This window comes from Carcharodon carcharias, chromosome 20 (assembly GCF_017639515.1).
Source record: "Carcharodon carcharias isolate sCarCar2 chromosome 20, sCarCar2.pri, whole genome shotgun sequence".
In the NCBI taxonomy this organism is placed as follows: Eukaryota; Metazoa; Chordata; class Chondrichthyes; order Lamniformes; family Lamnidae; genus Carcharodon; species Carcharodon carcharias.
Window position 1 is genome coordinate 62,616,170 of NC_054486.1, and position 24,723 is coordinate 62,640,892.

Consider the following 24,723-nt stretch of genomic DNA (forward strand, 5'->3'; position numbering starts at 1 on the left):
AGAGAAACATATATAAAGGAGAAGGAAAGGCTATGTCATGGCCATGTAAGATCTAACAGGAGTGTGTGAAACAGCCTTGAAGAAGTCTCCAGCCATTTGTGCATAAGTCTGTTGTGTCCAGTGACTAAAGTTGGAGAAAGCCATCTGGAATTCCACTGTCAAGTGGATAATGTGTTAAATTGCTGGTTTCTTTTAAATCTAAAATATATTTTGGACTGTTGCCTAAATTGGGGGTGTGTAACTGGGAGTCAAGTTAATTAGGAATTTTAAGATTTGTTATAGTAGTAAGTAACTGTAGTCTTATGTAAGTGCTTGAAATATTTTATTAATATTTTAATTTTTTAAATCTCTAAAGGTCTTGGTGGACTCATTACTTCTGAATTTAGTGCACACATCTCATAATAAATACAAATTGCAAAACCATTGTGATAGCATGGCCAAATTTCTCTTGTGGATTTGGTCTGCCTGGCACACATCATCTGCCACGTCATAACACCAAATGATTTGGTTGTTTTTTTGTTGTTACTATCCATGGTTTATTTATTTAAAAATCAGCTTCTGTTGCTGCCAAGGGCTGCATTGAGGCAAGTTTTACACTCAATCATTCCAAGTAAAATATAACATACAAAAATATATATTTGCTAATTGTTTTGTATGAATCAGTGACAACTTTTAACTGTATTTGAAATAGGTAAAGAATTTATGAACTTTTTAAAGCTTGTAGGTTGTTAGGGGATTCTTGTTTTTATTTGCGTAGGCCCAATTCAGATACCAAAGAATAACTTCCATTTTGATCATGACGCAGGAGCTTCCCTTTGACTTCCATAACTAGGCTTTCTCCATTGTGTCTCAATATACTTTTGTAACAGATTTGTTTCCCTAATGTTTGATTACATTTAGTGAGTTATCTTATTAATGTATTCCTTGAAACATGACTCCTTGTGTATATATAAAGCATTTATCACAAAATATCCTAAGGCACTTTACAAAGCATAATTAGACACTTGACACCAACTTGATGGAAGGGACATTAGGGAGGATGACTAAAAGCTTGGTCAATTGTTGGGTTTTATGGAGGGAATGAAGGGAGAGAGCCTGTGTTGTACCAGCAATGTTTAGCACAGATGGTTGACTTGGCTCCAATTTTTCATCTCACAGGTTTCTCATTTGAACAACCTCAACCCCACAAAAGCCCCTCCTTCTCCCCCCTGTGGACGAGATGTGTCAGCCGCAAGGCTGAATCCTAGTCCAGGGTGCTGAGTGACAGATTGGTGTAGGCTGGAAGCCATCATCCCACACTCTGTATTCAATTTCTATAATGATGAGCTTATTTTAGATATGAAATTGAAGCTATGGTTGATGAACTTGACATGAGTGTTAATTATTGGAGATTATCTCAATTTGTTATAAGGTAAATAGTGTAAAATTGCATTGTGACATTATCAGAGTTCTTTGCCTGTATAATTTTAACAAGCCTGAACTTGGTCAACTGTTTTGAATATAATTATATCATTTATCTTTCATTTTATCTCTGATTGCAAAAAAGGCGAAACTTAATATTAGAGATCTTGCCGATTTTACATGAGGATGCTAGGTGTTAACTTTTTGTCCCACATGACCACAGGATAAAGTTTATTTTTAATAATGTGCCCGCACGTTTGCACTTTACTTCCCTAAACATCTTTACATGTTTGTCGTATACCTGTCCCCTAACAAGCAGCAATCTGCTTTAACAGCTTAACAGAAACAGCCACTTTCTTATAATGATTGAGGTTTCATTCATCTTTTATTTACATCATCCAGGGTTCTGTTCTTTTTGAAAGTCTTTCTGAGCTGCTTACTTGCGCGATCTAGATCTGCATAAAGCAAACTGCAATTAAATGCTCCTTTGTCTTTTTAAGAACCTCCAGAACAAAACCAATTTGTCTGGATCCCCAGCTCAATTCCACATTCATCTGCATGCAATATATTGTACATTGCTATCAGCAATACATTTTTATCAATGATTTGTACACAGCTACATTACAATCAATTACTTGCTTATTTGGCTAGAAGATGATGATGATAAAAATAATTTGAGAGATCAACACGTGCCATCACTAATGTGTAAACCAAGCAGCAATTTCAGGGGTTTAAGATATATGCCCTGTTTTACTCCAGAACATGCTGGTTGATTTATGCCACTCTTAGATTTTGCTTCACACAGATAGCATGTTGCCCTTAGTCTTCCTGCATTTTTTAAGAACTGATTAATAGGCAAATAACATGCAAATTCAAAGTCTTAGCACAGTTTAAGTTTAGTAATTTAAAGTATTTTTGATAATGTGATAATTGATCATGGTTATCGATCAACCTGTCTGGTCCAGAACAATTTAAATTGCGGAGTTTCATTCCTTCAGATAGTGACTTGTTGGAAATTTTTAAATTGTCAAATTTTCAAGGTTTACATTTTTAGTTGTCTTTTTTCTCTCTCAACCCAATCGTTCTTCCCCCCCCCCCCCACCCTTTATTTATCTTTTTGCCCATGATTTAGCTCTAATGACTGAGAAAGGTGGTGAATTACTCTTTATTTGTCCTTTAAATCTCATTGGTTAAGGAGATGCATTATTGATCTCACCATTCACCATGATGGTTCCACATGTCCTGTTACCCTTGCCATGCCATTATCTGCTTACATTTCAAGTTCGGGAACAAGCACTTTTTGAGAGGAAAGAAAATGTGTAACTCACAACGCACAGGATATGCACTGCTCCAGCAAGTTCTGGTCCAAATATTTCAGACCACAGGGGCATAAATTACACCTTTTTAATTCAGCGAGTTTGAAGTTTCTCTTATATGAAATAATGAATTCATTAGACTTCTGATTAATACCAATGAAATCAACTGCTTATTAGAAAACTCAAGGATGACAAAAGGCCCAAGGTGCCCATGATGTTTCAAAGCTCTCTTGACTAGTAACAGGTGATTTTACATTAGCCTTACAAGGACTTTTGCTTGTTGTTTCCCAACACTGGATTCTTTCACTCAGTAACATCCCCAATGTAAACTTGCTGAATTTGTCAAGTCTGGCCATCAGGAATAGCGAGGTTTTATTTTTTAAAAATGCTTTAAAAGTGCTTCAACATTCAAGTGGTAGGACTGGCATTGGAGAGAAGAGAGATTTTGAAGGGTTATTTAAAAAGTCATGAGAACTGCATTTGGCCTGTAGGCCAAGTATTGAGTATTGCTGTTTTAAACTTCCACAACATCAATGTGTTCTTATTTTGTTGTTGAAGTCTACGTTGTTTTTCTGAACATAAATACAAACTAAATGTAATGTTTATATGCCTGTAATCAGTACTCTATATCACCAACTTGTTACTTTGAATTTGTTACTGATTATCTAGCTATTGGAGGTGAATCTTACCACAATAATAAGGATGGAAGGAGTGAGAAATGAACCTGTCTTTTGTTTTTCTGTAAACAAGACTCAGTGGGAATGTTTTTTACCTCTTGCATTGCTGTCAATTCAATACAGTACCTGTATCCTTCCACTTGTTGAATTTTTTGAAACTATCAGGCAAATTTAATCATTCCACTAGATGGCAGTCTAATTTGTATGTAACAAAAAAGTCATGCTACATTTATTTGAGTTTTCTTTTGCTTCATGAAATCATAAAATCATAAAAGGGTGTAAAGATAAGCCCATCAGTTACAGGCTAGTCGGTTTAATCTCAGTGATGGTGAAATTTCTAGAAAAAATAATTCAGGACAAAATCAATAGTTGCTTGGGCAAATGCAGGTTAATTAAGGAAAGCCAGCATGGATTTGCTAAGGGCAAATTGTGTTTAACTGACAAACTGGAGTTTTTAGATGAAGTGAGAGCTTTGGGGGTTATGTTATTGATGTGATGTACATGTACTTCCAAAAGGCATTTGATAAAGTGCCACACAACAGATTTGTCAGCAAAGTTATAACTCATGGAATAAAAAAGACATTAGTGACATGGATACAAAATTGGCTGAGTGACAGGAAATATATGGTTAATGGATGCTTTTCAGGCTGAAGGAAGGTTTGTAGCGGAGTTCTTCAGGTGGTATTAGGAATTTTGCTCTTTCTGCTATACATTAACGATCTAGACATTATACAGGGCGCAACTTCAAAATTAACATGATACAAGATTTGGAAACATTGCAAACAGTGAGGAGGATAGTGTAGAACTTCAAAAGAATATAGATAATTTGGTGGAATAGGTAGATAAGTAGCAGATGAAATTTAATGCAGAGAAGTATGAAATGGTTCATTTTGGTAAGAAGAATACAGGGAGAAGATATAAAATAAAGAGTACAATTCTAAAAGAGCAGAGGAACCTGGGTAATTATTTGTGCATACGCCATTGAAGGTGCCAGGGCAGGTTGAGAAAGCAGTTCAATTTATAAAGCATACAGCATCCTAGGCTTTATTAATCACAGAATTGTTATAGGGGCTTAGTGTACAAAAGCAAGAAGGTGTTAGGTTAAACTTGTATCGAACACTGGTTTGGCCTCAACTGCTCAACTGGAGTATTGTGTACTGTTCTGGGTGCCACATTTCAGGAAAGATATGAAGGCATTAGAGAGAATGTTTCCACGGATGAGGAGCTTCAGTTACAAAGGTTGGAAAGCTTAGGCAGTTTTCCTTGGCGAAGTGAAGGCTGAGAGATTTGATAGAGATCTACAAAATTATGAGGGGTCTGGATAGGGAAAAATCCTTCCCACTGGTAGAAGGATCAAAAACAAGAGGGCACAGATTTAAGATAATTGGCAAAAGCAACAATGGAAACACGAGAAGCTTTTTCACGCAGTTGGGATCTGGGATGCACTGCCTAAGAGTATGGTGGAGGCAGATTCAATCGAGGCATTTAAGAGGAAATTGGATTATTATCTGCAAAGGAAAAATGAACAGGATTATGGAGCGAAGGCCATGAAGTGGCACAAGGTAAATTGCGCCCTCGGAGAGTTAGTGCAGATACGACAGGCTGAATGGCCTCTTGTGCTGTAACTGCTCTGTGATGTTTCCTGACATCTGTATTTAACACAAAACTTCTTCATACACACTCCATTGTTCGTCACTAATTTTAAAAGCTTGAGTTGTATCATCTTCGGTGTAAGTAGGTTTTGCTTCTTTAGCCTTTCTTCATAAATTGTTGATAAATTCATTGTTTTTCAATCAGTAAAGTTCTTATCATTTGAATTAAGTAACAAATGATATAACACAGTGGGAGTTTAGTGCTCACAATTTGTGAATAATAACTAATTTGCACTAGCAACTTTGAATTAAGAATGGGCTGTATGAGAGATCTGATGTCATTCTTGTTATGCTTCAGCAGTTTCCCCCTTTTTCTAATTAGTTACCAGGAAAGCCAGCATGGATTTATTGAAGCCAAATAGTGTTTAACTAATATGCTGGAGTGTTTTGATAAGGTAAGAGAGGGTCAATGAGAGTAATGCTGTTGATGTGGCATACATGGACTTCCAAAAGACATTTCATAATGTACTGCACAATAGACTTGAGCAAAGTTAGAACTCATCAATAAAAGGGGCAGCAGTGACATGGATACAAAATTGGCTGAGTGACAGAAAACAGAGTGGTGGTTAATGGATATTTTTCAGACTGGAGGCAGGTTTGTAGTGGAGTTCCCCAGAATTACACAGAGTGCATCAAAGTGTAATCTCATGAATCTTATTTAGAATGTTACCTCCTTGGATCTATTGCTGTACTTATGGATCTACTTATGCACTTGAACTCTTTGCTTTGTCAACTGATGCCATATGATGCAATTACACTCGATATTTGAACATGCACAGGCAAGGTACCTCTCTGCTTTAATCATCCTTAATATACAATTGTTTTGTAATTACTGTATTTTTAGTACTAATGTTCACTACTGTGGATTTCTCTATCAACGGAGCATTTGTAAGTCAGGGAGGTGGTGGCGTAGTGGTAATGTCACCAGAGGCCCAGCTAATGCTCTGGGAACATGGGTTCGAATCCCTTCACTGGTGGAATTCAAATTCAGTTAATAAATCCTGGAATTAAAAAGCTAGTCTCAGTGATAGTGACCATAAAACCTGTCAATTGTCATAAAAACCCATCTGGTTCACTAATGTCCTTGAAAGAATGAAATGTGCTGTCCTTAGCTGGTCAGCTGACATTCCATGGTTCAGTGGCAAAGAAGTTATTATGTTCTATAGTGTATTCAAACTTTGTAACCCATTCTTAACCAGATATTTTGGCACTGTTTCAGTCCTCTTGAAAACAAAAAGATAGTGTTAATTACTTTTTACTAGGGTTGTTTTCCTTAGAGCAGAGAAGGCTGAGGGGGTACCTGACAGAGGTATACAAAATTATGAGGGGCATAGATAAGGTAGATAGGAAGAAACTTTTCCCCTTAGCTGAGGTGTCAATAACCAGGGGCATAGGTTTAAGGTCAGGGGCAGGAGGTTTCGTGGAGATTTGAGGAAAGATTTTTTCACTGAGAGGGTGGTTAGAATCTGGAACACGCTGCCTGAGGGGGTGATAAAGGCAGAAACCCTCACAACATTTAAGAATTATTTAGATGAGCATTTGAAATGCCATAGCATACAGGATAATGGGCCAAGTGCTGGAAAATGGGATAGGTGCTTGATGGCCATCATGGACACGATGGGCCAAAGGGCCTGTTTCTGTGTTGTGTAACTCTGTGACTCCAGACCCACAGCAAGTCAATCAATTGTATTAAAACCACTACACAGCCTGAAAAAAACAATCATCTGACATCGACCTAGGCACTGGACAATGGCAAACCCAGCCCTGCTAACTGTGTAAAGTCCTCCTCTGCGGCCTTGTCTCACGCTGCTTGGAGGAAGCACTGAGAGTGGTAAGGGCACAGAACATATTCTGAGGGGGTGGGGGAACTTCAATGTCCATCACCAAGAGTGGTTCGGTAGCACCACTACTGATCGAGCTGGCTGAGTCTGAAAGGACATAGCTTCTAGACTGGGCCTGCGGCAAGTGGTGAGGTAACCAAAAAGAGGGGCTATTACTTGATCTTGACCTCATAAATCTACCTGTCACAGGTGCATCTGTCCATGACAGTACTTGTAGGAGTCACCACTGCATGGTCTTTGTGTGGAGACGAATTCCCGACTTCATATTGAGTCATGTTGTGTGGCACTACCACTGCTAAATGAGATAGATTTCGAACAGATCTAGCAACTCAAAACAAAGCATCCAGGAGGCACTGTGGGCCATCAGCAGCAGCAGAATTGTATACATATTTGTATTCAGAGCAGAGCTGGGAGTTAAAAATATGCGAGAAGGAGCAAGGCTGAGTGCGGAGCCAGAGAGTTAAGAGGGCGAGAAGGGACGAGACTGAGATAAACACAGTAAATTGTAGTACATGTAAGAATTATTCTAAATTAAAATAATAATTAAAATAAATTATTAAATACTTTAGTAAATGCTTTATATAAAGTATAAGGTACGTCAGTGCATCTCGGCCATGTGGAATGTGCATCTTGCGGGATGTGGGCAGTCATGCAGGCACAAAGTGCCCTCGATGACTACATCTGCAGGAAGTGTCACCAGCTGCAGAAAATTGAGCTCAGAGATGCGGATTTTGAGTGGCGGCTGGAGTCACTGGTGCATCTGCAAGGCTGAGGATTACATGGATAGCACATTTAGAGAGGTGGTCACACCTTGGCTAAGAAGTACACAGGCAGAGAGGGAATGGTGACTGCCAGAGTATCTAAGAGAAACAGGCAGGTAGTGCAGGAATCCCCGTCTAACTGCTTTTCCATTTTGGATATTGGTGAGCGCGATGATTCCTCAGAGGACTGTAGCAAGAGCCATGTCAATGGCACCACAGGTGGCTCAGCTGCACAGGAGGGGAGGAGGAAGAGTGCAGGTGCTATATTAGTAGGGGATTCCATAGTTCAGGGAGCAGACAGGCGTTTCTGTGGCTGTAGGCATGATTCCAGGATGGTATGTTGCCTCCCTGGTGCCAGGGTCAAGGATGTCACAGAGCAGCTGCAGGAATTCTTTTGGGGGAGGGGTGAACAGCCAGAGGTCGTGGTCCATTTTGGGACCAATGACATAGGTAGAAAAGAGATGAGGCCCTGAAAGCAGATTTTAGGAAGTTAAGGGAATTAAAAAGCAGGACCTCCAGAGCAGTAATCTCAGGATTACTCCCAGGGTCACATGCTAATGAGCATAAAAATAGGAAGACTGAGCAATTCAACATGTGGCTGGAGAAATGGAGTGGGAGGGAGTTACAATGTACAGCACTATTCACGATTCCACAGATACTGAAGCTGTCTGTTCCCAATTTCAGCAAGACCTGGACAATATCCAGGCTTGGGCTAACACATGGCAAGTATCATTCACACCACACAAGTGTCAGGCAATGAATATCTCCAACAAGACAGAATCCAACCATCTCTTCTTGATGCTCAATGGCATTACCATCACTGAATCCCCCATCATTGATATCCTGGGGGTTACCATTAACCAGAAACTGAAATGGACTAGCTATATAAATACTGTCAGAGGCTAGGAATTTTGCAGAGAGTAACTGATTTCCCCCAGAGCCTGTCCACCATCTACAAAGCATATGTCAGGAGGGGCGATGGAATTCCCTTCAATTGCCTGGATGAGTACAACTCCAACAGCATGCAAGAAGCTCAACACCATCCAGAGCAAAGTAGCCCACTTGATCAGCAACACATCCACATCTTCAAAATCCACTCTGCACCATTGATGCACAGTAGCAGTAGTGGGTGCCATCTACAAGATACATTGCAGCAACTGGCCAAGGCTCCTTAGACAGCACCTTCAAAACTCATGACCTCTGCCACATAGAAGGACAAGGGCAGCAGATGTATGGGAACACCACCACCTACAAGTTCCCCTCCAAGCCACTCTCCATCCTGACTTGGAAGTATATCACCGTTCCTTCAGTGTCGCTGGGTCAAGATCCTGGAACTCCCTCCCTAATAGCACTGAGTAGACCCACACCACATGGACTGCAGCGGTTCAAGAAGTCAGCTCACCACCACCTTCTCAAGAGCAATTAGGGATGGGCAATAAATGCTGGCCTAGCCAGCAACGTCCATATCCCATGAAAGAATTTTTCAAAACCCATCCCGTTGGTAAGTATTTGTAGATGTATTGGGGAACTTTATCCTAATAGATACTTGCATAATTAATATCTGTGAAGGAAAAGGAAGGGGGTGGATTTGTGGAATGTATTCAGGAGAACTTCCTTGACCAGTATGTTCTTGGTCCAACTAGGAAGAAGGCATTGCTGGATTTGATGCTGGGGAATGAGGTGGGCCAAGTGGCTGTGGGGAACACTTGGATAAGACAGATCATTGTACCATTACGTTTAGATTAGTAATGGAAAAGAGCAAGGAATAGTCTGAGGTTGAACTTCTAAATTGAAAGAGGGCTAACCACAATGACATGAGAGAGGATCCAGCTGGAGTAAAATGGGACCAAAGATTTTTCTGTTACAGTTTTTTTCCTGTCAATGTGTCATGAGGAGGAGATATTTTGGGTGCAGTCTAGGTACATTCCAACAAGGGTGAAAGGTAGGGGAGCTAAAGCCAGAGCTCATTGGATGATGATGGAGATAAAGAACTTGATGAAACAAAAGGTGTAGGATGTATCTCAAGTGAATTCTTCAAGCGAGAACCAGGCTAAATATAATTGGTTGAGAAGGTAAGCATTGGGGAAAAATAAGACTAGCAAAGAGTGAATATGAGAATAGAATGGCAGTTGACATTAAAGAGGACCCAAAGGTATTCTGCCAGCCTCTATGGTAAACAAGTAGTAAGAGGCAGGGTGGGTCCTTTTAGGGACCAAGAGGATGAATATACTTAAGCTAGGATACTTAATGGAGATTTTGTATCGGTGTTTATTTTGTATCGATGCTTACTAAGGAAGAGGACGCCGGAAAAACATCAGAAACAAAGATGGTGACGATAATGAATGGGGTGAGAATTGATGGGCAGGATGCCCTGAAAAGGCTGGCTATTGTGGATAAGCTGCTAGGTCTGGATGGCTTGCATCCCAGGTTGCTTAAAAAAAAGTGGGGGTGGAAGTGGCGGAAGGGCTTGCTGTAATCTTCCAGTCTTCCCTAGGTACAGATGAGGTGCCAGAAGATTGGAGAATGGCAAATGATAACACCTTTATTTATGAATGGGTACAGTAATGTTCCAAGTAACTACAGGCCTGCCACTTTAACATCAGTGTTTCTAAAACCTTACCTACCAATCAGGGAAAATATCAACAGGCACTTTGAGGAGTTTGAATTAATTAAGGAAAGCCAGCATTAATTTGTAAAAGGCAGATGGTGCTTGACTAATCTAAGTTATTTTTTGATGAAGTAATACAGGAGTGATGAAGGGAATGCAATGGATGTTGTCTATATGGATTTTATAAAAGCATTTGACAAAGTATCACACAAAAGGCTTGGTTTGAGACTGTTAGAATAGGAGGGTCAGTGTCTGCTGAGATAAAAATTTGGCTTAAGGATGGAGAACAGTAAGTTTTGGTAAATGATTGATTTCAGATTGGAGGTTGGTAGACTACTGTGCTTCCCAAGGACCAGTGCTATGATCGCTGTGTTTGTTTTTGCTTATCTTGTCTATATGAATACAGAGTAAAATCTCCAACGTTTGCTGATGATACCAAACAGTGAGGATGATACCAACCAACTGCAACAGGACAGACTACCAGAATGGGCAGATGAGTGGTAGATAGAAGTTAATGCAGAGAAGTGTGAGGTGATGCATTTTGGAAGGAAGGATAGGGAGAGGCAGTACAGATGTAATGGCACTGTTCTAAGGAGTGTGCATGGACAGAAGGATCTTGAGGCTTAGTTGCATGGATATTTGAGGGTGGTGGGACATATTGAGAGAGCAATTAGCAATGCATATGCAATCTTGGATTTCAAGGAAGTATTGAGTATAACAGCAAGGAACTTATGCTGAACCTTTATAAAGCTCTAGTTATGCCACAACTAGAATGTTGCGCCAGTGCTGGTCACCACACTTTAGGAAGGATGTGAGGGCTCTTGAGAGGATGAAGAGGAGATTTACCAGAATGGTTCCTGGGATGAGGGAATTTAGCTACAAATTAAGTTGGAAAAGCTGGAGTTGTTCTCCTTGGAGCAAAGGAAATTGAGGGAAAATTTGATAGAGGTGTGCATGATTATGACAGGTTTTGATAAGGTCAACAATGAAAAGCTGTTCCCATTTGCTAACATATAAGGGCTAGCTGGATTGCTCAATAGAAAGCCAACATGGACTCTGGATATAATGGCTGCATTCTGTGCTGTAATGACTAAAATGTCCTGTTTTTGCACATAACTTTGTATTAATATATTTACGATATTTGCAGTGACATTGTTGGTTAAATGGGATCTCCATTGCTAAAAATAATTTTACATGACGGGCTAGAATTTTTTTAAATATTGTTTAGGCATATTTTAACAAGCAAGAGGATCTGTAAATAGTCTAATGCTAAGTATCAATCAAGACATTTAAGATATTAAATCAATTTTTTGGTGGTCTTTGGTTGAATTAAACATCCAGGTTTAAAACAAATTACGTAAGCACTTTATTTTCACTTGCACTAATGCATAAAATTTCAACAGGTGAGATTCTGGATTTATTGAATTCTGTGATCACCTTGGCTCAGTAATGGTGCTGTTACTATTGAGTCACAAGGTTGTGGATTCAAATTCCATGCAAGAAACTTAAGCGCATAACCTAAGTTGGTATGTATTTCTGTTTCGTTCTAAGAGAGTGATGCACTCAAGTCTGCTCAGGTAAATGTAAAATATCCCAGGGTGCTAACTGAAGATTAGGTGTGTTCTCCCTGTCTCCGCTGAACACTTGTCCCACAAACAGCACCATCAAAATGATGTAACTTGTCATTTATTTAATTGCTCTTTGTGGGCAATGCTTCTGCACTTCAAATTAACTATTGATTGTGAAGCATTTTGGAGTATCCTAAGGATGTTTAAGGCATATACCAATGCAAGCTTGTTCCTTACCAACACACTGTCTATGTCACTTACAAATAATGGGCATTTGAATGAAATACCAGAGGATGGCAAGTGCCAATGTAACAGTGCAAATTCATGCTGCATCATTATCAAGTGAGATGGGAAGTAAAAGTGTGTCATTTTAGGAAGTATTTTTAAATAGATTATTTCTCTAGTTGTATTTAATTCTCCATTAGATACCTAAACATTTCTCGATGTAATTATTGCATATGCATAATATTTAACCAATGCTGGGCTCTTGCATTCTCATGTTGTGCTTGGATTGGCTTGGCCTTAATAATTTCTAAATTGTTTAATGTCCCTGAGCTTTATTCAGGGCAGAGCCAAGTAACATACCCATTGGCTAAGTAGCAATATGCAGTTTTGGCACTCATGCTGGCCTGGACAGAAATTGCATGGATGAATACAAATGTATGTCAGATATGTGTTTTTACAAAGCATTTTGAATAACAGTTCTGGCAATGGGTATATGTGAACTTGTATGTTTAAAGTGTTGGTGATTGCAATCTTATATGGAGTATTCTGGTCACTTAATGGGCTGTGGTTACTTTATTTAATCCACTTTTATACTGTTAGATCAGTGGTTTCTGCTCCTTTTTATTTTTGCCAAATACTTTCTTCCCATTGGCCAACTGTTGTTTACATTGCACAACTATTGGGACATGGGTTACATATAGCTGTTGAAATGACCTTTTTAGGTAAAGTCTGTCCAACATTGTTTACAACTAGAGGTTTTCTCACACATCTGTTTACACCCATGCATATTTATTGAATTTTCTCATCCCAATTTTAAATTAATTATCTTTCGCTTGTTCAATAGCAATGTATTATTATTCACTATTTGCCAACTGAATGAACACAGTGATGAGCTCAAGGACTCTGCCATCATGATCATCAAGCATTGTATAAAAGTGACAGAGACTTGTCCTTCAATTTTTTGATTTTAGAAGTCACAATGCATTGGCTGTTCTCCACATCAGGACATAGATCTTTCTGGTGTTTCCAGAGCACTGAGCATTGATGGGATGTGAAGGCAAGGTGAAACAAAATAATTGCATGTTACAGCATGGCAAATTTTAAAATGCTGTAGCTATGGCTTTGATTGGTCAGCCACTGAGGTGACTTCAGAAAAGCATTTTACTTTTTAAGACAAAGTTCATACTTTTTATTACCAATATATTTGAGAATAAAGCTATTGTCAGATAATCCAGTTACCATGTATCAATGCAGGAATGTTCAAACTATTATCAACTTGTTGCTAAATAGATGGGTCTCAGTTTAGACCCAAGAAGTGTTAAATTTTAAGATCTCCCCATATTTACACTTTTTAATGCAGCTATTTTTCACTTCCAGTTACGAACCAGAACTGTTCCCAGGTCTTATTTACAGAATGGTCAAACCAAGAATTGTTCTGCTTATATTTGTTTCCGGCAAGGTTGTTTTGACAGGTAAAACAAATCTGGTTCATGTATATTTTATATTGGTCTATTGCATTTTTGGGAGCATCACAGATCAGTATCTAATTTGAACTGTGTACTTTCAGTGAAGCTTATATGAATTGTCCAAATTCTACTATTCACCAGAAGAAAATATTTTTGTTCAAACTCATTTGCTCTTTGTCATTTGGAGGGGAGACAATAAATAGCTGTAACTAAATGATATAAGTATCTTTTACAGCCTTGTACCTGCAAAAAATAATCAATGAAATTTTCTCATTGATCCATTTCAATAATATATTAATCAGCTTCATTTTAAAAACTTTTCTGTAATCTAATTACTCACGGTTCCTTTCTGATTCAATCCAAGTGTATAGAAATCAGTTTTTAGATGAATTTGTATTTATGCAATTGAGCTACAATAGGTATATATTTTTGGTGTTCTAAATTCTGTATAATGGGTGTTGACAAAGAAAATACAAGACTAATTTAGGATTATAGATCATTCATTTTACACAGATATAGTGAATTATGCAGTTATGAAATGACTATATATTCAAACAGCACAAATCTTTTCAGTAATTGATGCAGACATGCTCTCCCCAAATTTTTATATAAGTAACTGTTTAGGCAAAATAGCCTCACCATATCTAATTTAAGCTCTGTATGGATGTTTAATTCCTAAGACTGAACTGAAATATTATTTTAAAAGTAATAGTGAGAGAACCAAATCATGCTTAGAATGGAAATTAGCTTTTATAATATATCTATTATAGGATGTGTGTGTGTATACATATATATATTAATATATATGTATTTTGTTTGACTCAAAATTTTCACGTCCCTTTCCCTCTTTTGTTTGTCATTTATGATGAGCTCCTAAGTTTTTGTTGTAATAAAACACTTACTTTCACTGCTAATAACACTATTACTGCACATTTGCACAAAAGATGCATGCTCTGAAGGATCAGATTTTAGCACCAGCACAGAAATTAGCAAAAACTTGCCTGAAAGGATGGTATTTTACTGTCATGGATTCTGTTCAAGTTGTTTTAATATCTGACACCTCAACAGAAACACCACGTAGCACTCAGGACAAAAAATTTAAAAAGTTTGTTTATCCTGTAGGTGCCAAAGTACGTTCGGAGATCTATGAAGCTTTTGAGAACATCTATCCCATTTTAAAGGGCTTTAAGAAGGCATAGTGGCAAAACCAGAATCCTTTCATAGACATTCTTATACCTCAACACAAGAACTGATATCAATGTTGGTGAGCGCATATGAAAGGAATCACTTCCCTGGGACCACACCTGATGATGCAATTCACAAAATCATAAAATAAATATTGAAGAAGATAGGTTTTATGGATCATTTTAATTCATCCAACCAAAAGACTCTGCAGTTCTCCCCATCCTAAGTAATTCCATTCTATGTGTTAATCATTCCTTATTGGAAGAACTGGTGTCAGTCCTAAATTTTCTTTTTAGTAGTTTGAACCCGCCACCTATCCTACACTTGCAGTTTAATTTGAATTAACTTTATATTTATACTAATTGCTATCCTGTATACCTGCTATAAAGATCAACACGCAGTTGCCTCCTTTCAAGGCTGAAAAGCCTCAAGTTTCTGCTTTTTTTTTCCTCAACATATTACATTATTTTACCTACTTATATTTATCTAGGTCTTATTTTATTTCTGAGTTGCCCTTCTTAATAAGGTGAGATATTCAAATGTAAGCAATTAGCGATGAGTTTCTATTTCAAAATGATATAAATTAGAAACAGTAGTAATCCCAATGTCATACGCTGAAGCAGCACATTCAACACTCTGTTTAAGCTGTTTAAATGTTCTTTTGTAGATTAAAAGATCTAATAATGAAACAATGCATTTTTTGGCTGATTTCAGTATGTTGGGGGGATATTTAATGTTTTGAATGTGTATTGAACTGTATTTGTATGGCTTTGAGAATTAAGGATAGTGATTAGATGAAATTTGTAATTTGAAGGAATCTGTTGCAGAAAAGAAATGAGTAAGTATTCTAGAATTGTATCTTGTTTCAAATTATTCTTTAATCAACTTAACTTATTTTGTGTTGTTGCAATATTTCGTAGGTCAAATGTCAAAATGCTGGCAAAGTAAGACTTATCTATTGATTTAATTGGAAATTTCAAACAAGTTGAAATTCCTTTTAATCTGCCTTTCCTTACCTGGCCACCCAGTTTGCTCCTGTCCAGACAAATCATACTTGCAGTCTAATCATACTTTTAGTCAATACCTCTGTCCATCATGTACCACTTTATGCAGAGCATGTTTCTGTAAATGGCCAGTCTCATGACATCAGAAAAGTCTTCTAAAGAGGCTCCCTGACCACTTTACCTTCACAATGAATAGTTGAAGCGTACAAACTAGGAAGGTCCCAAATTCAGTCCCCAGCCTGGGTTGAGTTAACTGTCCAAACTTGACTTGCATGGGTATTACAACAGGCCACAATACCTTTGGATTTGTTGTAGTTCTGTGCATGAAAATTGATATAATGCATCACTACCGTCATTGGGGCATCATAATAACGCGACAGAGCAGACAGGTTTCAACAAAAAACAGATAAACTTTATTACGGAGAACTTTCCAGGTGCTTCATGCTCAATCAGGATTCTTGTCAGGAAGCCCTGACCCCCGCATTGCCCACGCTTAGGGCTCATTGGCGGGAGCCTCCCAGAACATCACGTGACCTCTGATAGCCAGCAGGAGAGGCTATATCTTCACTTACTACATTTCCTCCCCCTTTAGTTTTTTTTACAATTTATAGTTACAGGGAAACATTTGAATATCCAACAACATATAAATATTTACAACTTCATGTGATTAAAGATCAAGTCTCTGAGGTGCTCTCCTTGTACGGCTAGAGTGGTAAAGCTCTACCACTTGAGGTTCCTCAACAGAATCGATAGAATGTGGAACTGCAGCATGAGACACATCATTAGAAAGTGGCAGTTCTGGGCTTGGCAACTCTACAGAGACATCAGGCATGTCTATCCTAGGTCAATCTGTCACCTTAGAAATTGAAGGTTCAACATTAATCACAGGCAGGATTTTTGGACTGTCTGTCTAGCACAGATCTGATCTACAAATGATTCTATCTTCCACTTGTACTTGTAAAGATAATGGACCAGTCTGAGATAATGGTTCCAGGAGCCCAACAAAGTCCACTTCCGAAATTTTGCATGAATACCATGTCACCTACACTGCGAGCTTTGCTGTGGTTGTGGTTCAATTTTTGATTACTCTGAATCTGCTCTACCTTCCCCTCTAATTTTGGAAACACTGGGCTTTAGCCGTGTACATGGCGACGTTTCATTAATAATTCAGACAGTGATGAACCTGTGGTTGAATGTGGAAAAGTATGATAACTGAGAAGAAAGCGGGAAAGTCCAGATTCTAAAGTACCTTCTGATAACCTTTTCATACCTGACTTGAAAGGTGTATGGCTCTTCAATGAGGGATGATAAGGGGTTGTTTTAACATGTCTGATTCCATTGAGATTCATGAATTTCTGAAACTCTGTGCTGGTAAAGGCTGTACCATTATCAGAAATGACAGGTTCAGTTAGGCCATGTATGCTAAAACAGTGATGCAGCTTCTTGATAGTTGTGCTCGATGATGACGATTTGACTTTGCATACCTCCATCCTTTAGTATGTGCATCTACAATCAACAAAAACATGATACCAAGAATGGTCCTACACAATTGATATTTAGTCTAACCCAGGGTTGACCAGGCCACTCCCACAGATGCCGAGGAGCTGAAACAGGCAACTTCTGTTGTGCTGACAATGGAGACGGTGCTTGACCACGCTTTCAATGTCACTGTCAATGCCTGGCCACCAGATATAGCTTCACGCAAGCATTTTCATCTTTGATATGCTTGGATGTGCACTGTGAAGCTCTGTCAAGAGTGGTTCTCTACTTTGTGATGGGACGACAACTCTTGACCCCACAACAAAATTCCATCATGACAGGTTAACTGTATTTCTAGCATGGAATGATCTCAAATCTTCTATACGTTAATTTGACCACCTTTGCAAAACAGAGTCTGACTTTTGACAAAATTGGATCTCTGTTTTCCAACTTCTAAATTGCTTCGCATACACAGGTGAAGAATCCAAGAAATTCAGTAAAAACACAAACTTCTTGTGGAACAGGAGCATGTACAATGCTATCTGGTAATGGGAGATGGCTGAATGCGTCCGCATTTGCAATGTGTAAGCCTGACGGTGCATGAAAGGTGTACTCATACGCAGATAGTATCAGAGCTCAACGTTGTATTCTTGATGATGCTATTAGTGGAATGGCCTTATCCTCATTGAATAAACCCATTAATGATTTATGGTCCAGCACAATGGTGAAATGTCATCCATGTAGGTACTGGTGGGATTTACTCACTCTGAAAAACTACCAATTAAACCTTTTTCTAGCTGGGATGACCCCTTCTTGGATGTGGAGAGGGTTCACAAGACTGCCAATGGACCTTTCTGATCCATTTTCCAGTCTGTGATAACATGGCTCCTACACCATAAAGAGAGGCATCACATGTTAATACCAACTCGATGGGTTGTAGTGCGCCAATAAACACGATGAATACAACAGTTCCTTTACTTTCACAATTGTGAATTCCACAACCAATGGTGATTCTTTTTTAACAAGTGTCATGGTGCCAACACAATTGTTAAGTTAGGCAAGAAACAGCAAGTTGATCATACCCAGGTAGGATTTGAGTCTGGTTACATTGGATGGTGAGTGTGTATCATTTATTGCCCAAACTTTCTCTTCTACCAGATCAAAACCCATGGCGTCCACCCTGTGACCCAGGTAAGTAACTTCTGGCGCTTTAAATGTGCATTTTTCTTCTTTAACCATATGCCGGCTTCCGTGATCCTTCTTAGCACTTCCTCCAGGTTGGCCAAGTGTTCAGTCTCAGTTGAGGTAGCATCTAGGTATACTACCACTCGCGGAAGTCCTTGCATAAGATTCTCCATTGTTCCCTGGAAGATGTTGCATGCAGACGCTACTCCAAAGGGTAGGCAAGTGTACTGATAAAGACCGTTGTATGTGTTAATAGTCACCTATTCTCTTGATGTGCTATCCAGTTCTAATTGTTGGTAGGCATGCCTTATATCTGATTTTGTATAGGAATTGCCTCTAGCCAGCTTTGCATATGTCATCTATCCTTGGAATGAGATATTTGTCTAGTTTTGTTGCCTTATTTATAGTCCCCACATATGTGTATAGTTTGGTCAGTGCTAACCACTGGAATTATGGGTGCTGCCCATTCCGACAATTGGACAGGTTGGATGATGCCCAGTTTTTCTAACTGGCACAGTTCTGCATCCTTCAATGCATAAGGCACAGGGCTGGCCTTAAAGAAATGTGGTGTCACCTGAGGATCCACATATATGTTGGCCTGCACTCCTTTTAACTTCCCAACTTCATCCTGAAATACCATGTCGTATTTTCTTAGCAGTTCAGGAACTCCTCCTGTTTTCAGGTGAAATATCTCAGACCAGTCAAGCTTGATCTTTTGTAACCAGTCTCGGCCTTAAAGACTGGGGGGGGTCCTCCTTTCACTATTATCATAGGCAGCTGGGCTGTCTGTTGCCTATAAGACACTGGTACTGTGGCGATGCCCTTTCCCTAAATAGATTCTCCACTGTATGTCTTTGATTTAGCGTTTGTTCTCTCCAGGTTTATTGGCCGTCTACCTTCATTAAGTTATTTGACAGTGTACTCTCCCACTACTGTAGTTGAGGCACCTGTATCCATCTCCATTATTAGTGGCTTCTCATTAACTTGGATTGTGAGTGATTGGTTTGGTTTTTACAGCGGTTACGATATACATTGAATAAATGCTGGTGTCGGTAGCTTCAGGTTCTGCTGTATTTTTTAAAATTCAATCATGTTGGGTTTGCTGCTTAATTTGATGCACACACTGTAACAAGGTGAGGTGCAGCATTGGAGCTATTTTACCCTTGTTGCCAAATGTAATGACTCAACGGAGCGGTCAGCTTTCAACGAGAAACAGATAAACTTTATGCCAGAGAACTTTTGTGCTGCTACATGCTCGATCAGGGCTCTCGTTAGAAGGCCCCATCCACTGATTGCCTGCACTTAGGGCTTATTTGTCAGAGCCGCCCAGAACATCTCGTGACCCCTGATAGACAGCAGGAGAGGCTGTATCTTCAGTTACTGCAAGCATCCTGTTCACATGTGCTGACTATGGCCACTCTTAAAAGGGCAAGGCCTTCAAATTAAGTCAACATGAGAAAATCGGCAATGAAAGAAATATTTTGTTGTATGTAATGATCAACTATCTGTTAAAGATGTAAATGGTGTTGATGTAAATTGTATTTAGTAGGTCAAGTGCCTAGTTTAACTTTGAGATTTGCTGTAAACCCTATGTTATAGACAGAACAAAACGTTACCTTCAATGTATATTAAAGTATGCTGTCTTATTGGAACTAATATCCAAGCAATCATGGTTACAATATGTAATAAATAATGCTTACGATGGGTATGTGACCAGCTTGCTTCGCCCATCATTTGTACGCTTTTCATTGAGAACTGTCGGCGTGAAATTAGTCGCCTCAATTTCTCTGCTCCTCTCATCCACTTTAACCTGTCTCTCACAAAAACTACTCCCTACTCCTCAACCCCCTCCAATGGCACCACCCCATGCCCACGCAAAAGATGTAACACCTGCCCCTTCACTTCCTCTCTCCTCACCGTCCAAGGGCCCAAACACTCCTTTCAAGTGAAGCAGCATTTCACTTGCATTTCCCCCAACTTAGTCTACTGCATTCATTGTTCCCAATGTGGTCTCCTCTACATTGGAGAGACCAAACGTAAACTGGGCGACTGCTTTGCAGAACACCTGCGGTCTGTCCACAAGAATGACCCAAACCTCCCTGTCACTTGCCATTTTAACACTCCACCCTGCTCTCTTGCCCACATGTCTGTCCTTGGCTTGCTGCATTGTTCCAGTGAAGCCCAACGCAAACTGGAGGAACAACACCTCATCTTCCGACTAGGCACTTTACAGCCTTCTGGACTGAATATTGAATTCAACAACTTTAGGTCTTGAGCTCCCTCCTCCATCCCCACCCCCTTTCTGTTTCTCCCCCCTTCCGTTTGTTTTTTTCCAATAAATTATATAGATTTTTCTTTTCCCACCTATTTCCATTATTTTTAAATATTTTTAGATCTTTTATGCTCCCCCCACCCCCACTAGAGCTATACCTTGAGTGCCTTACCATCCATTCTTAATTAGCACATTTGTTTAGATAATATCACCAACTTTAACACCTATGTGTTCTTTTGTTCTGTTGTCTGTGACATCTTTTGATGATCTGCTTCTATCACTGCTTGTTTGTCCCTACAACCACACCACCCCCCTCCACTTCTTTCCCCCCACCCAACCCCTGCCCGCTGCACCCCCCCCCCCACCACACACACACACACACACACACACACACACACACACACACACACACCCACACCTTAAACCAGCTTATATTTCACCCCTTCCTTGGATTCACCTAGTTCTGTTGAAGGGTCATGAGGACTCGAAACATCAACTCTTTTCTTCTCTGCCGATGCTGCCAGACCTGCTGAGTTTTTCCAGGTAATTCTGTTTTTGTTTTGGATTTCCAGCATCCCCAGTTTTTTTGTTTTTATCTAACCTGTCTCTCTCTCTGAACTTGCCGCACTCCGTTCTCTCAGGTCCAACCCTGACATTGTCATCAAACCCGCTGACAAGGGTGGTGCTGTTGTTGTCTGGCGCACTGACCTCTACCTCGCAGAGGCTGAGCGTCAACTCGCAGACACTTCCTCCAACCTCCCCCTGGACCATGACCCCACCACTGAACATCAAGCCGTTGTTTCCAGGACTATTACTGACCTCATGTCCTTTGGAGATCTTCCTTCCACATCTTCCAACCTGATAGTCTCCCAACCTCGGATGGCCCGCTTCTACCTCCTACCCAAAATCCACAAACGGGACTGTCCCGGCAGACTGATTGTGTCAGCCTGTTCCTGCTCCACGGAACTCATTTCTTGCTATCTTGATTCCATTCTCGCTCCCCCTTGTCCAGTCCCTTTCCATCTACATCCGTGATTCCTCTGACACCCTACATCATATCAACAATTTCCAGTTCCCTGGCCCCAACCGCCTCCTCTTCACCATGGACGTCCAATCCCTCTAAACCTCCATCCCCCACCAGGATGGTCTGATGGCTCTCCGCTTCTTCTTTGAACAGAGGCCCGAACAATCCCCATCCACCACTACTCTCCTCCGTCTGGCTGAACTTGTTCTCTCACTGAACAATTTCTCCTTCAACTCCTCACTTCCTCCAAATAAAAAGTGTGGCTATGGGTACCCGCATGGGCCCCAGCTATGCCTGTCTCTTTATGGGGTATGTGGAACATTCCTTGTTTCAGTCCTACTCCAGCTCCCTCCTACAACTCTTTCTTCAGTACATTGATAATTACTTCAGTGCTGCTTCATGCTCTTGTCTGGAATTGGAAAAATTTATTAATTTTGCTTCCAATTTCCACCCCTCCATCATTTTCACATGGTCCATTTCTGACACTTCCCTGCCCTTCCTTGACTTCTCTGTCTCAATTTCTGGTGATAGATTGTTCACCAATATCCATTACAAGCCTACCGACTCCCACAGCTACCTCGACTACAGCTTCTCACGCCCCGCTTCCTGTAGGAATCCATCCCATTCTCTCAGTTCCTTCGCCTCCGTCGCATCTGTTCTGATGATGCCACTTTCAAAAACAGTTCCTCTGACATGTCTTCCTTCTTAACCGAGGTTTTCCACCCACGGTGGTTGACAGGGCTCTCAACTGTGTCCGGCCCATCTCCCGCGCATCCACCCTCACACCTTCCTCTCCCTCCCAGAACCCTGATAGGGTCCCCCTTGTCCTCACTTTTCACCCCACCAGCCTCCGCATTCAAAGGATCATCCTCCGCCTTTTCCGTCAACTCCAGCATGATGCCACCACAAAACACATCTTCTCTTCGCTCCCCCTGGGGGTATTCCGTAGGGATCGTTCCCTCTGGGACACCCTGGTCCACTCCTCCTTCACCCCCTACATCTCAACCCCCTCTCCTCACCGTCCAAGGGCCCAAATACTCATTTCAAGTGAAGCAGCGTTTCACTTGCACTTCCCTCAATTTAGTCTACTGCATTCGTTGCACCCATTGCGGTTCCCTCTACATTGGAGAGACCAAACGCAGACTGGGTGACCGCTTTGCAGAACACCTTCGGTCTGTCCGCAAGCATTACCCAGACCTCCCCGTCGCTTGCCATTTCAACACTCCACCCTGCTTTCATGCCCACATGTCCGTCCTTGGCCTGCTGCATTGTTCCAGTGAAGTTCAACACAAACTGGAGGAACAGCACCTCATCTTCCAACTAGGCATTTTACAGCCTTCCGGACTGAATATTGAGTTCAACAATTTTAGATCATGAACTCTCTCCTCCATCCCCACCCCCTTTCTGATCTCCCCCCCCCCCACTTTTTTCCAATAATTTATATAGATTTTTTTCCCACCTATTTCCATTATTTTTAAATGTATTTCAACCATTGTTTTATTTCTACCTTTTAGCCTTTTTTGATTCCTTCACCCACCCCACCCCCACTAGGACTATCTGTACCTTGCTTGTCCTGCTTTTTACCCTTAATCAGCACATTCCTTAGATAATATCACCACCATCAACACCTTTGTCCTTTTGTCTGTGACATCTTTTGGCTATCTCCACCTATCATGGCCCTCTATCCAGATCTACTTGTCCCCCTTAAACTTATTTCACCTCTTCTATTTTTACTTAGTTCTGTTGAAGGTTTATTCGGACTCGAAACGTTATCTCTTCCTCTCCGCAGATGCTGCCAGACTTGCTGAGTTTTTCCTGGTATTTTTGTTTTTGTTTTGGATTTCCAGCATCCCTGGTTTTTTGCGTTTATATTTGTACGCTTGCAGTTAGTTTTATTAAAGTGTAGGTTTTTATTTTAGTTACATATTTATCATTGACCAGAAACTAAACTGGACAAGTCACTCTACGTCGTGTGTACTTAAAGCATGATTTTATTTCACATTCTATTTTTTTGAACCTATAATTGGGTTTTATATTTGCTCTGTGTATACTTCAAAACTTTAAATGTCAAAAGCTCCATCAGTAAGCAGTAACCGCACCCCCCCCACCCCCCCGCCGAGCTTTTCAGGCTACAAGCGCGGGGGAAGGGGAGCAGGAGATTATATTCCATGGTAGAGTACGTGAATTCACTTTTATCACAACAGAACAAAATCCCCTATTCCAGCCCCCGCTGATGATACTTGCGTTATGTGGAGGGAGGGGTAGGGAACTCGCCTCTCGCCCTCCTGGCAATCGCTTTTGCGCTCCCGTGCGGCGAAGGTAATTGGTGGACGGTCTCCGAGGGAGACACGTGACACCAACCAGCTGCACCCATAATGCACCCGAGTTAAACAAAACCACGTGACGGGGCCGCGCGAGCGTTCAGTATGGCGTCTCCCACGGAGCGGAGGAAGGCAGCTAGAGCGGGAGCAGGAGCCGGAGCCCGGCAGGCACGCGACCAACCGCCGCCGCTGCTCCCGTTGCCGCTGCTCGATTCGGTGGACGATGCCGAAGGGCTCTACGTGGCTGTGGAGCGCTGCCCGCTCTGCAACACCGCCAGAAGGCGCCTCACCTGCGCTAAATGTATCCTGGCCGGAGATTTCGTATATTTCGACAGCAGGAACTCGGAGAGGTATTGTTTACCAGAAATAAAACGCTAATATTGTTGTTCCTGCAAGGAGCAGGGCGGGCCGCCATGCTTAACAGCCCACGCAAGCCTCCTGGGCAAAGTTGTTGCAAGAGTCCGAGAGGCACTGTCCAATGCTGCATGAAGTCACGGTCACGTTTCCTCGGGCTTGGATAGCATCCCCGAGTAAACATGTATTACACAAATGTTCAACAGAATAAATATTGGCCTATGGTCCCGGATGGCCAGCAGTTGTGGGAGAACGGGGCCCATAAAGCTCGCGCTCTCCGTGCACTTTTCTCCCCCCTCCCCCAATTCCCCCAATAGTCTCGCTGAAGAAAGAATACAACTTTGCTCTTGTGAAATCCATTGACGCTCCAAGTTGTACAATTCT

At 40.8% G+C, this 24,723-nt stretch overlaps 2 protein-coding genes across 2 annotated transcripts in view; both read left to right on the forward strand.

Annotated features, from left to right (window-relative positions):
- Positions 1–14,748, forward strand: part of LOC121292335 (TATA-box-binding protein-like) — a 51,934-nt gene extending 37,186 nt beyond the window's left edge. Inside the window, exons 6-7 of the mRNA XM_041214186.1 lie at positions 13,427–13,521; positions 14,638–14,748. Of these exons, the coding sequence (XP_041070120.1) occupies positions 13,427–13,521; positions 14,638–14,714 (172 nt within the window). The 3' untranslated portion in view covers positions 14,715–14,748. The remainder of the gene's footprint in view (positions 1–13,426; positions 13,522–14,637) is intronic.
- A 9,312-nt stretch (positions 14,749–24,060) lies between these two features.
- The window catches only part of atg14 (autophagy related 14), a 28,033-nt gene continuing 27,370 nt past the window's right edge, over positions 24,061–24,723 (forward strand). The window contains exon 1 of the mRNA XM_041214632.1: positions 24,061–24,335. Coding sequence (XP_041070566.1) covers positions 24,091–24,335 — 245 coding nt within the window. The 5' untranslated portion in view covers positions 24,061–24,090. The remainder of the gene's footprint in view (positions 24,336–24,723) is intronic.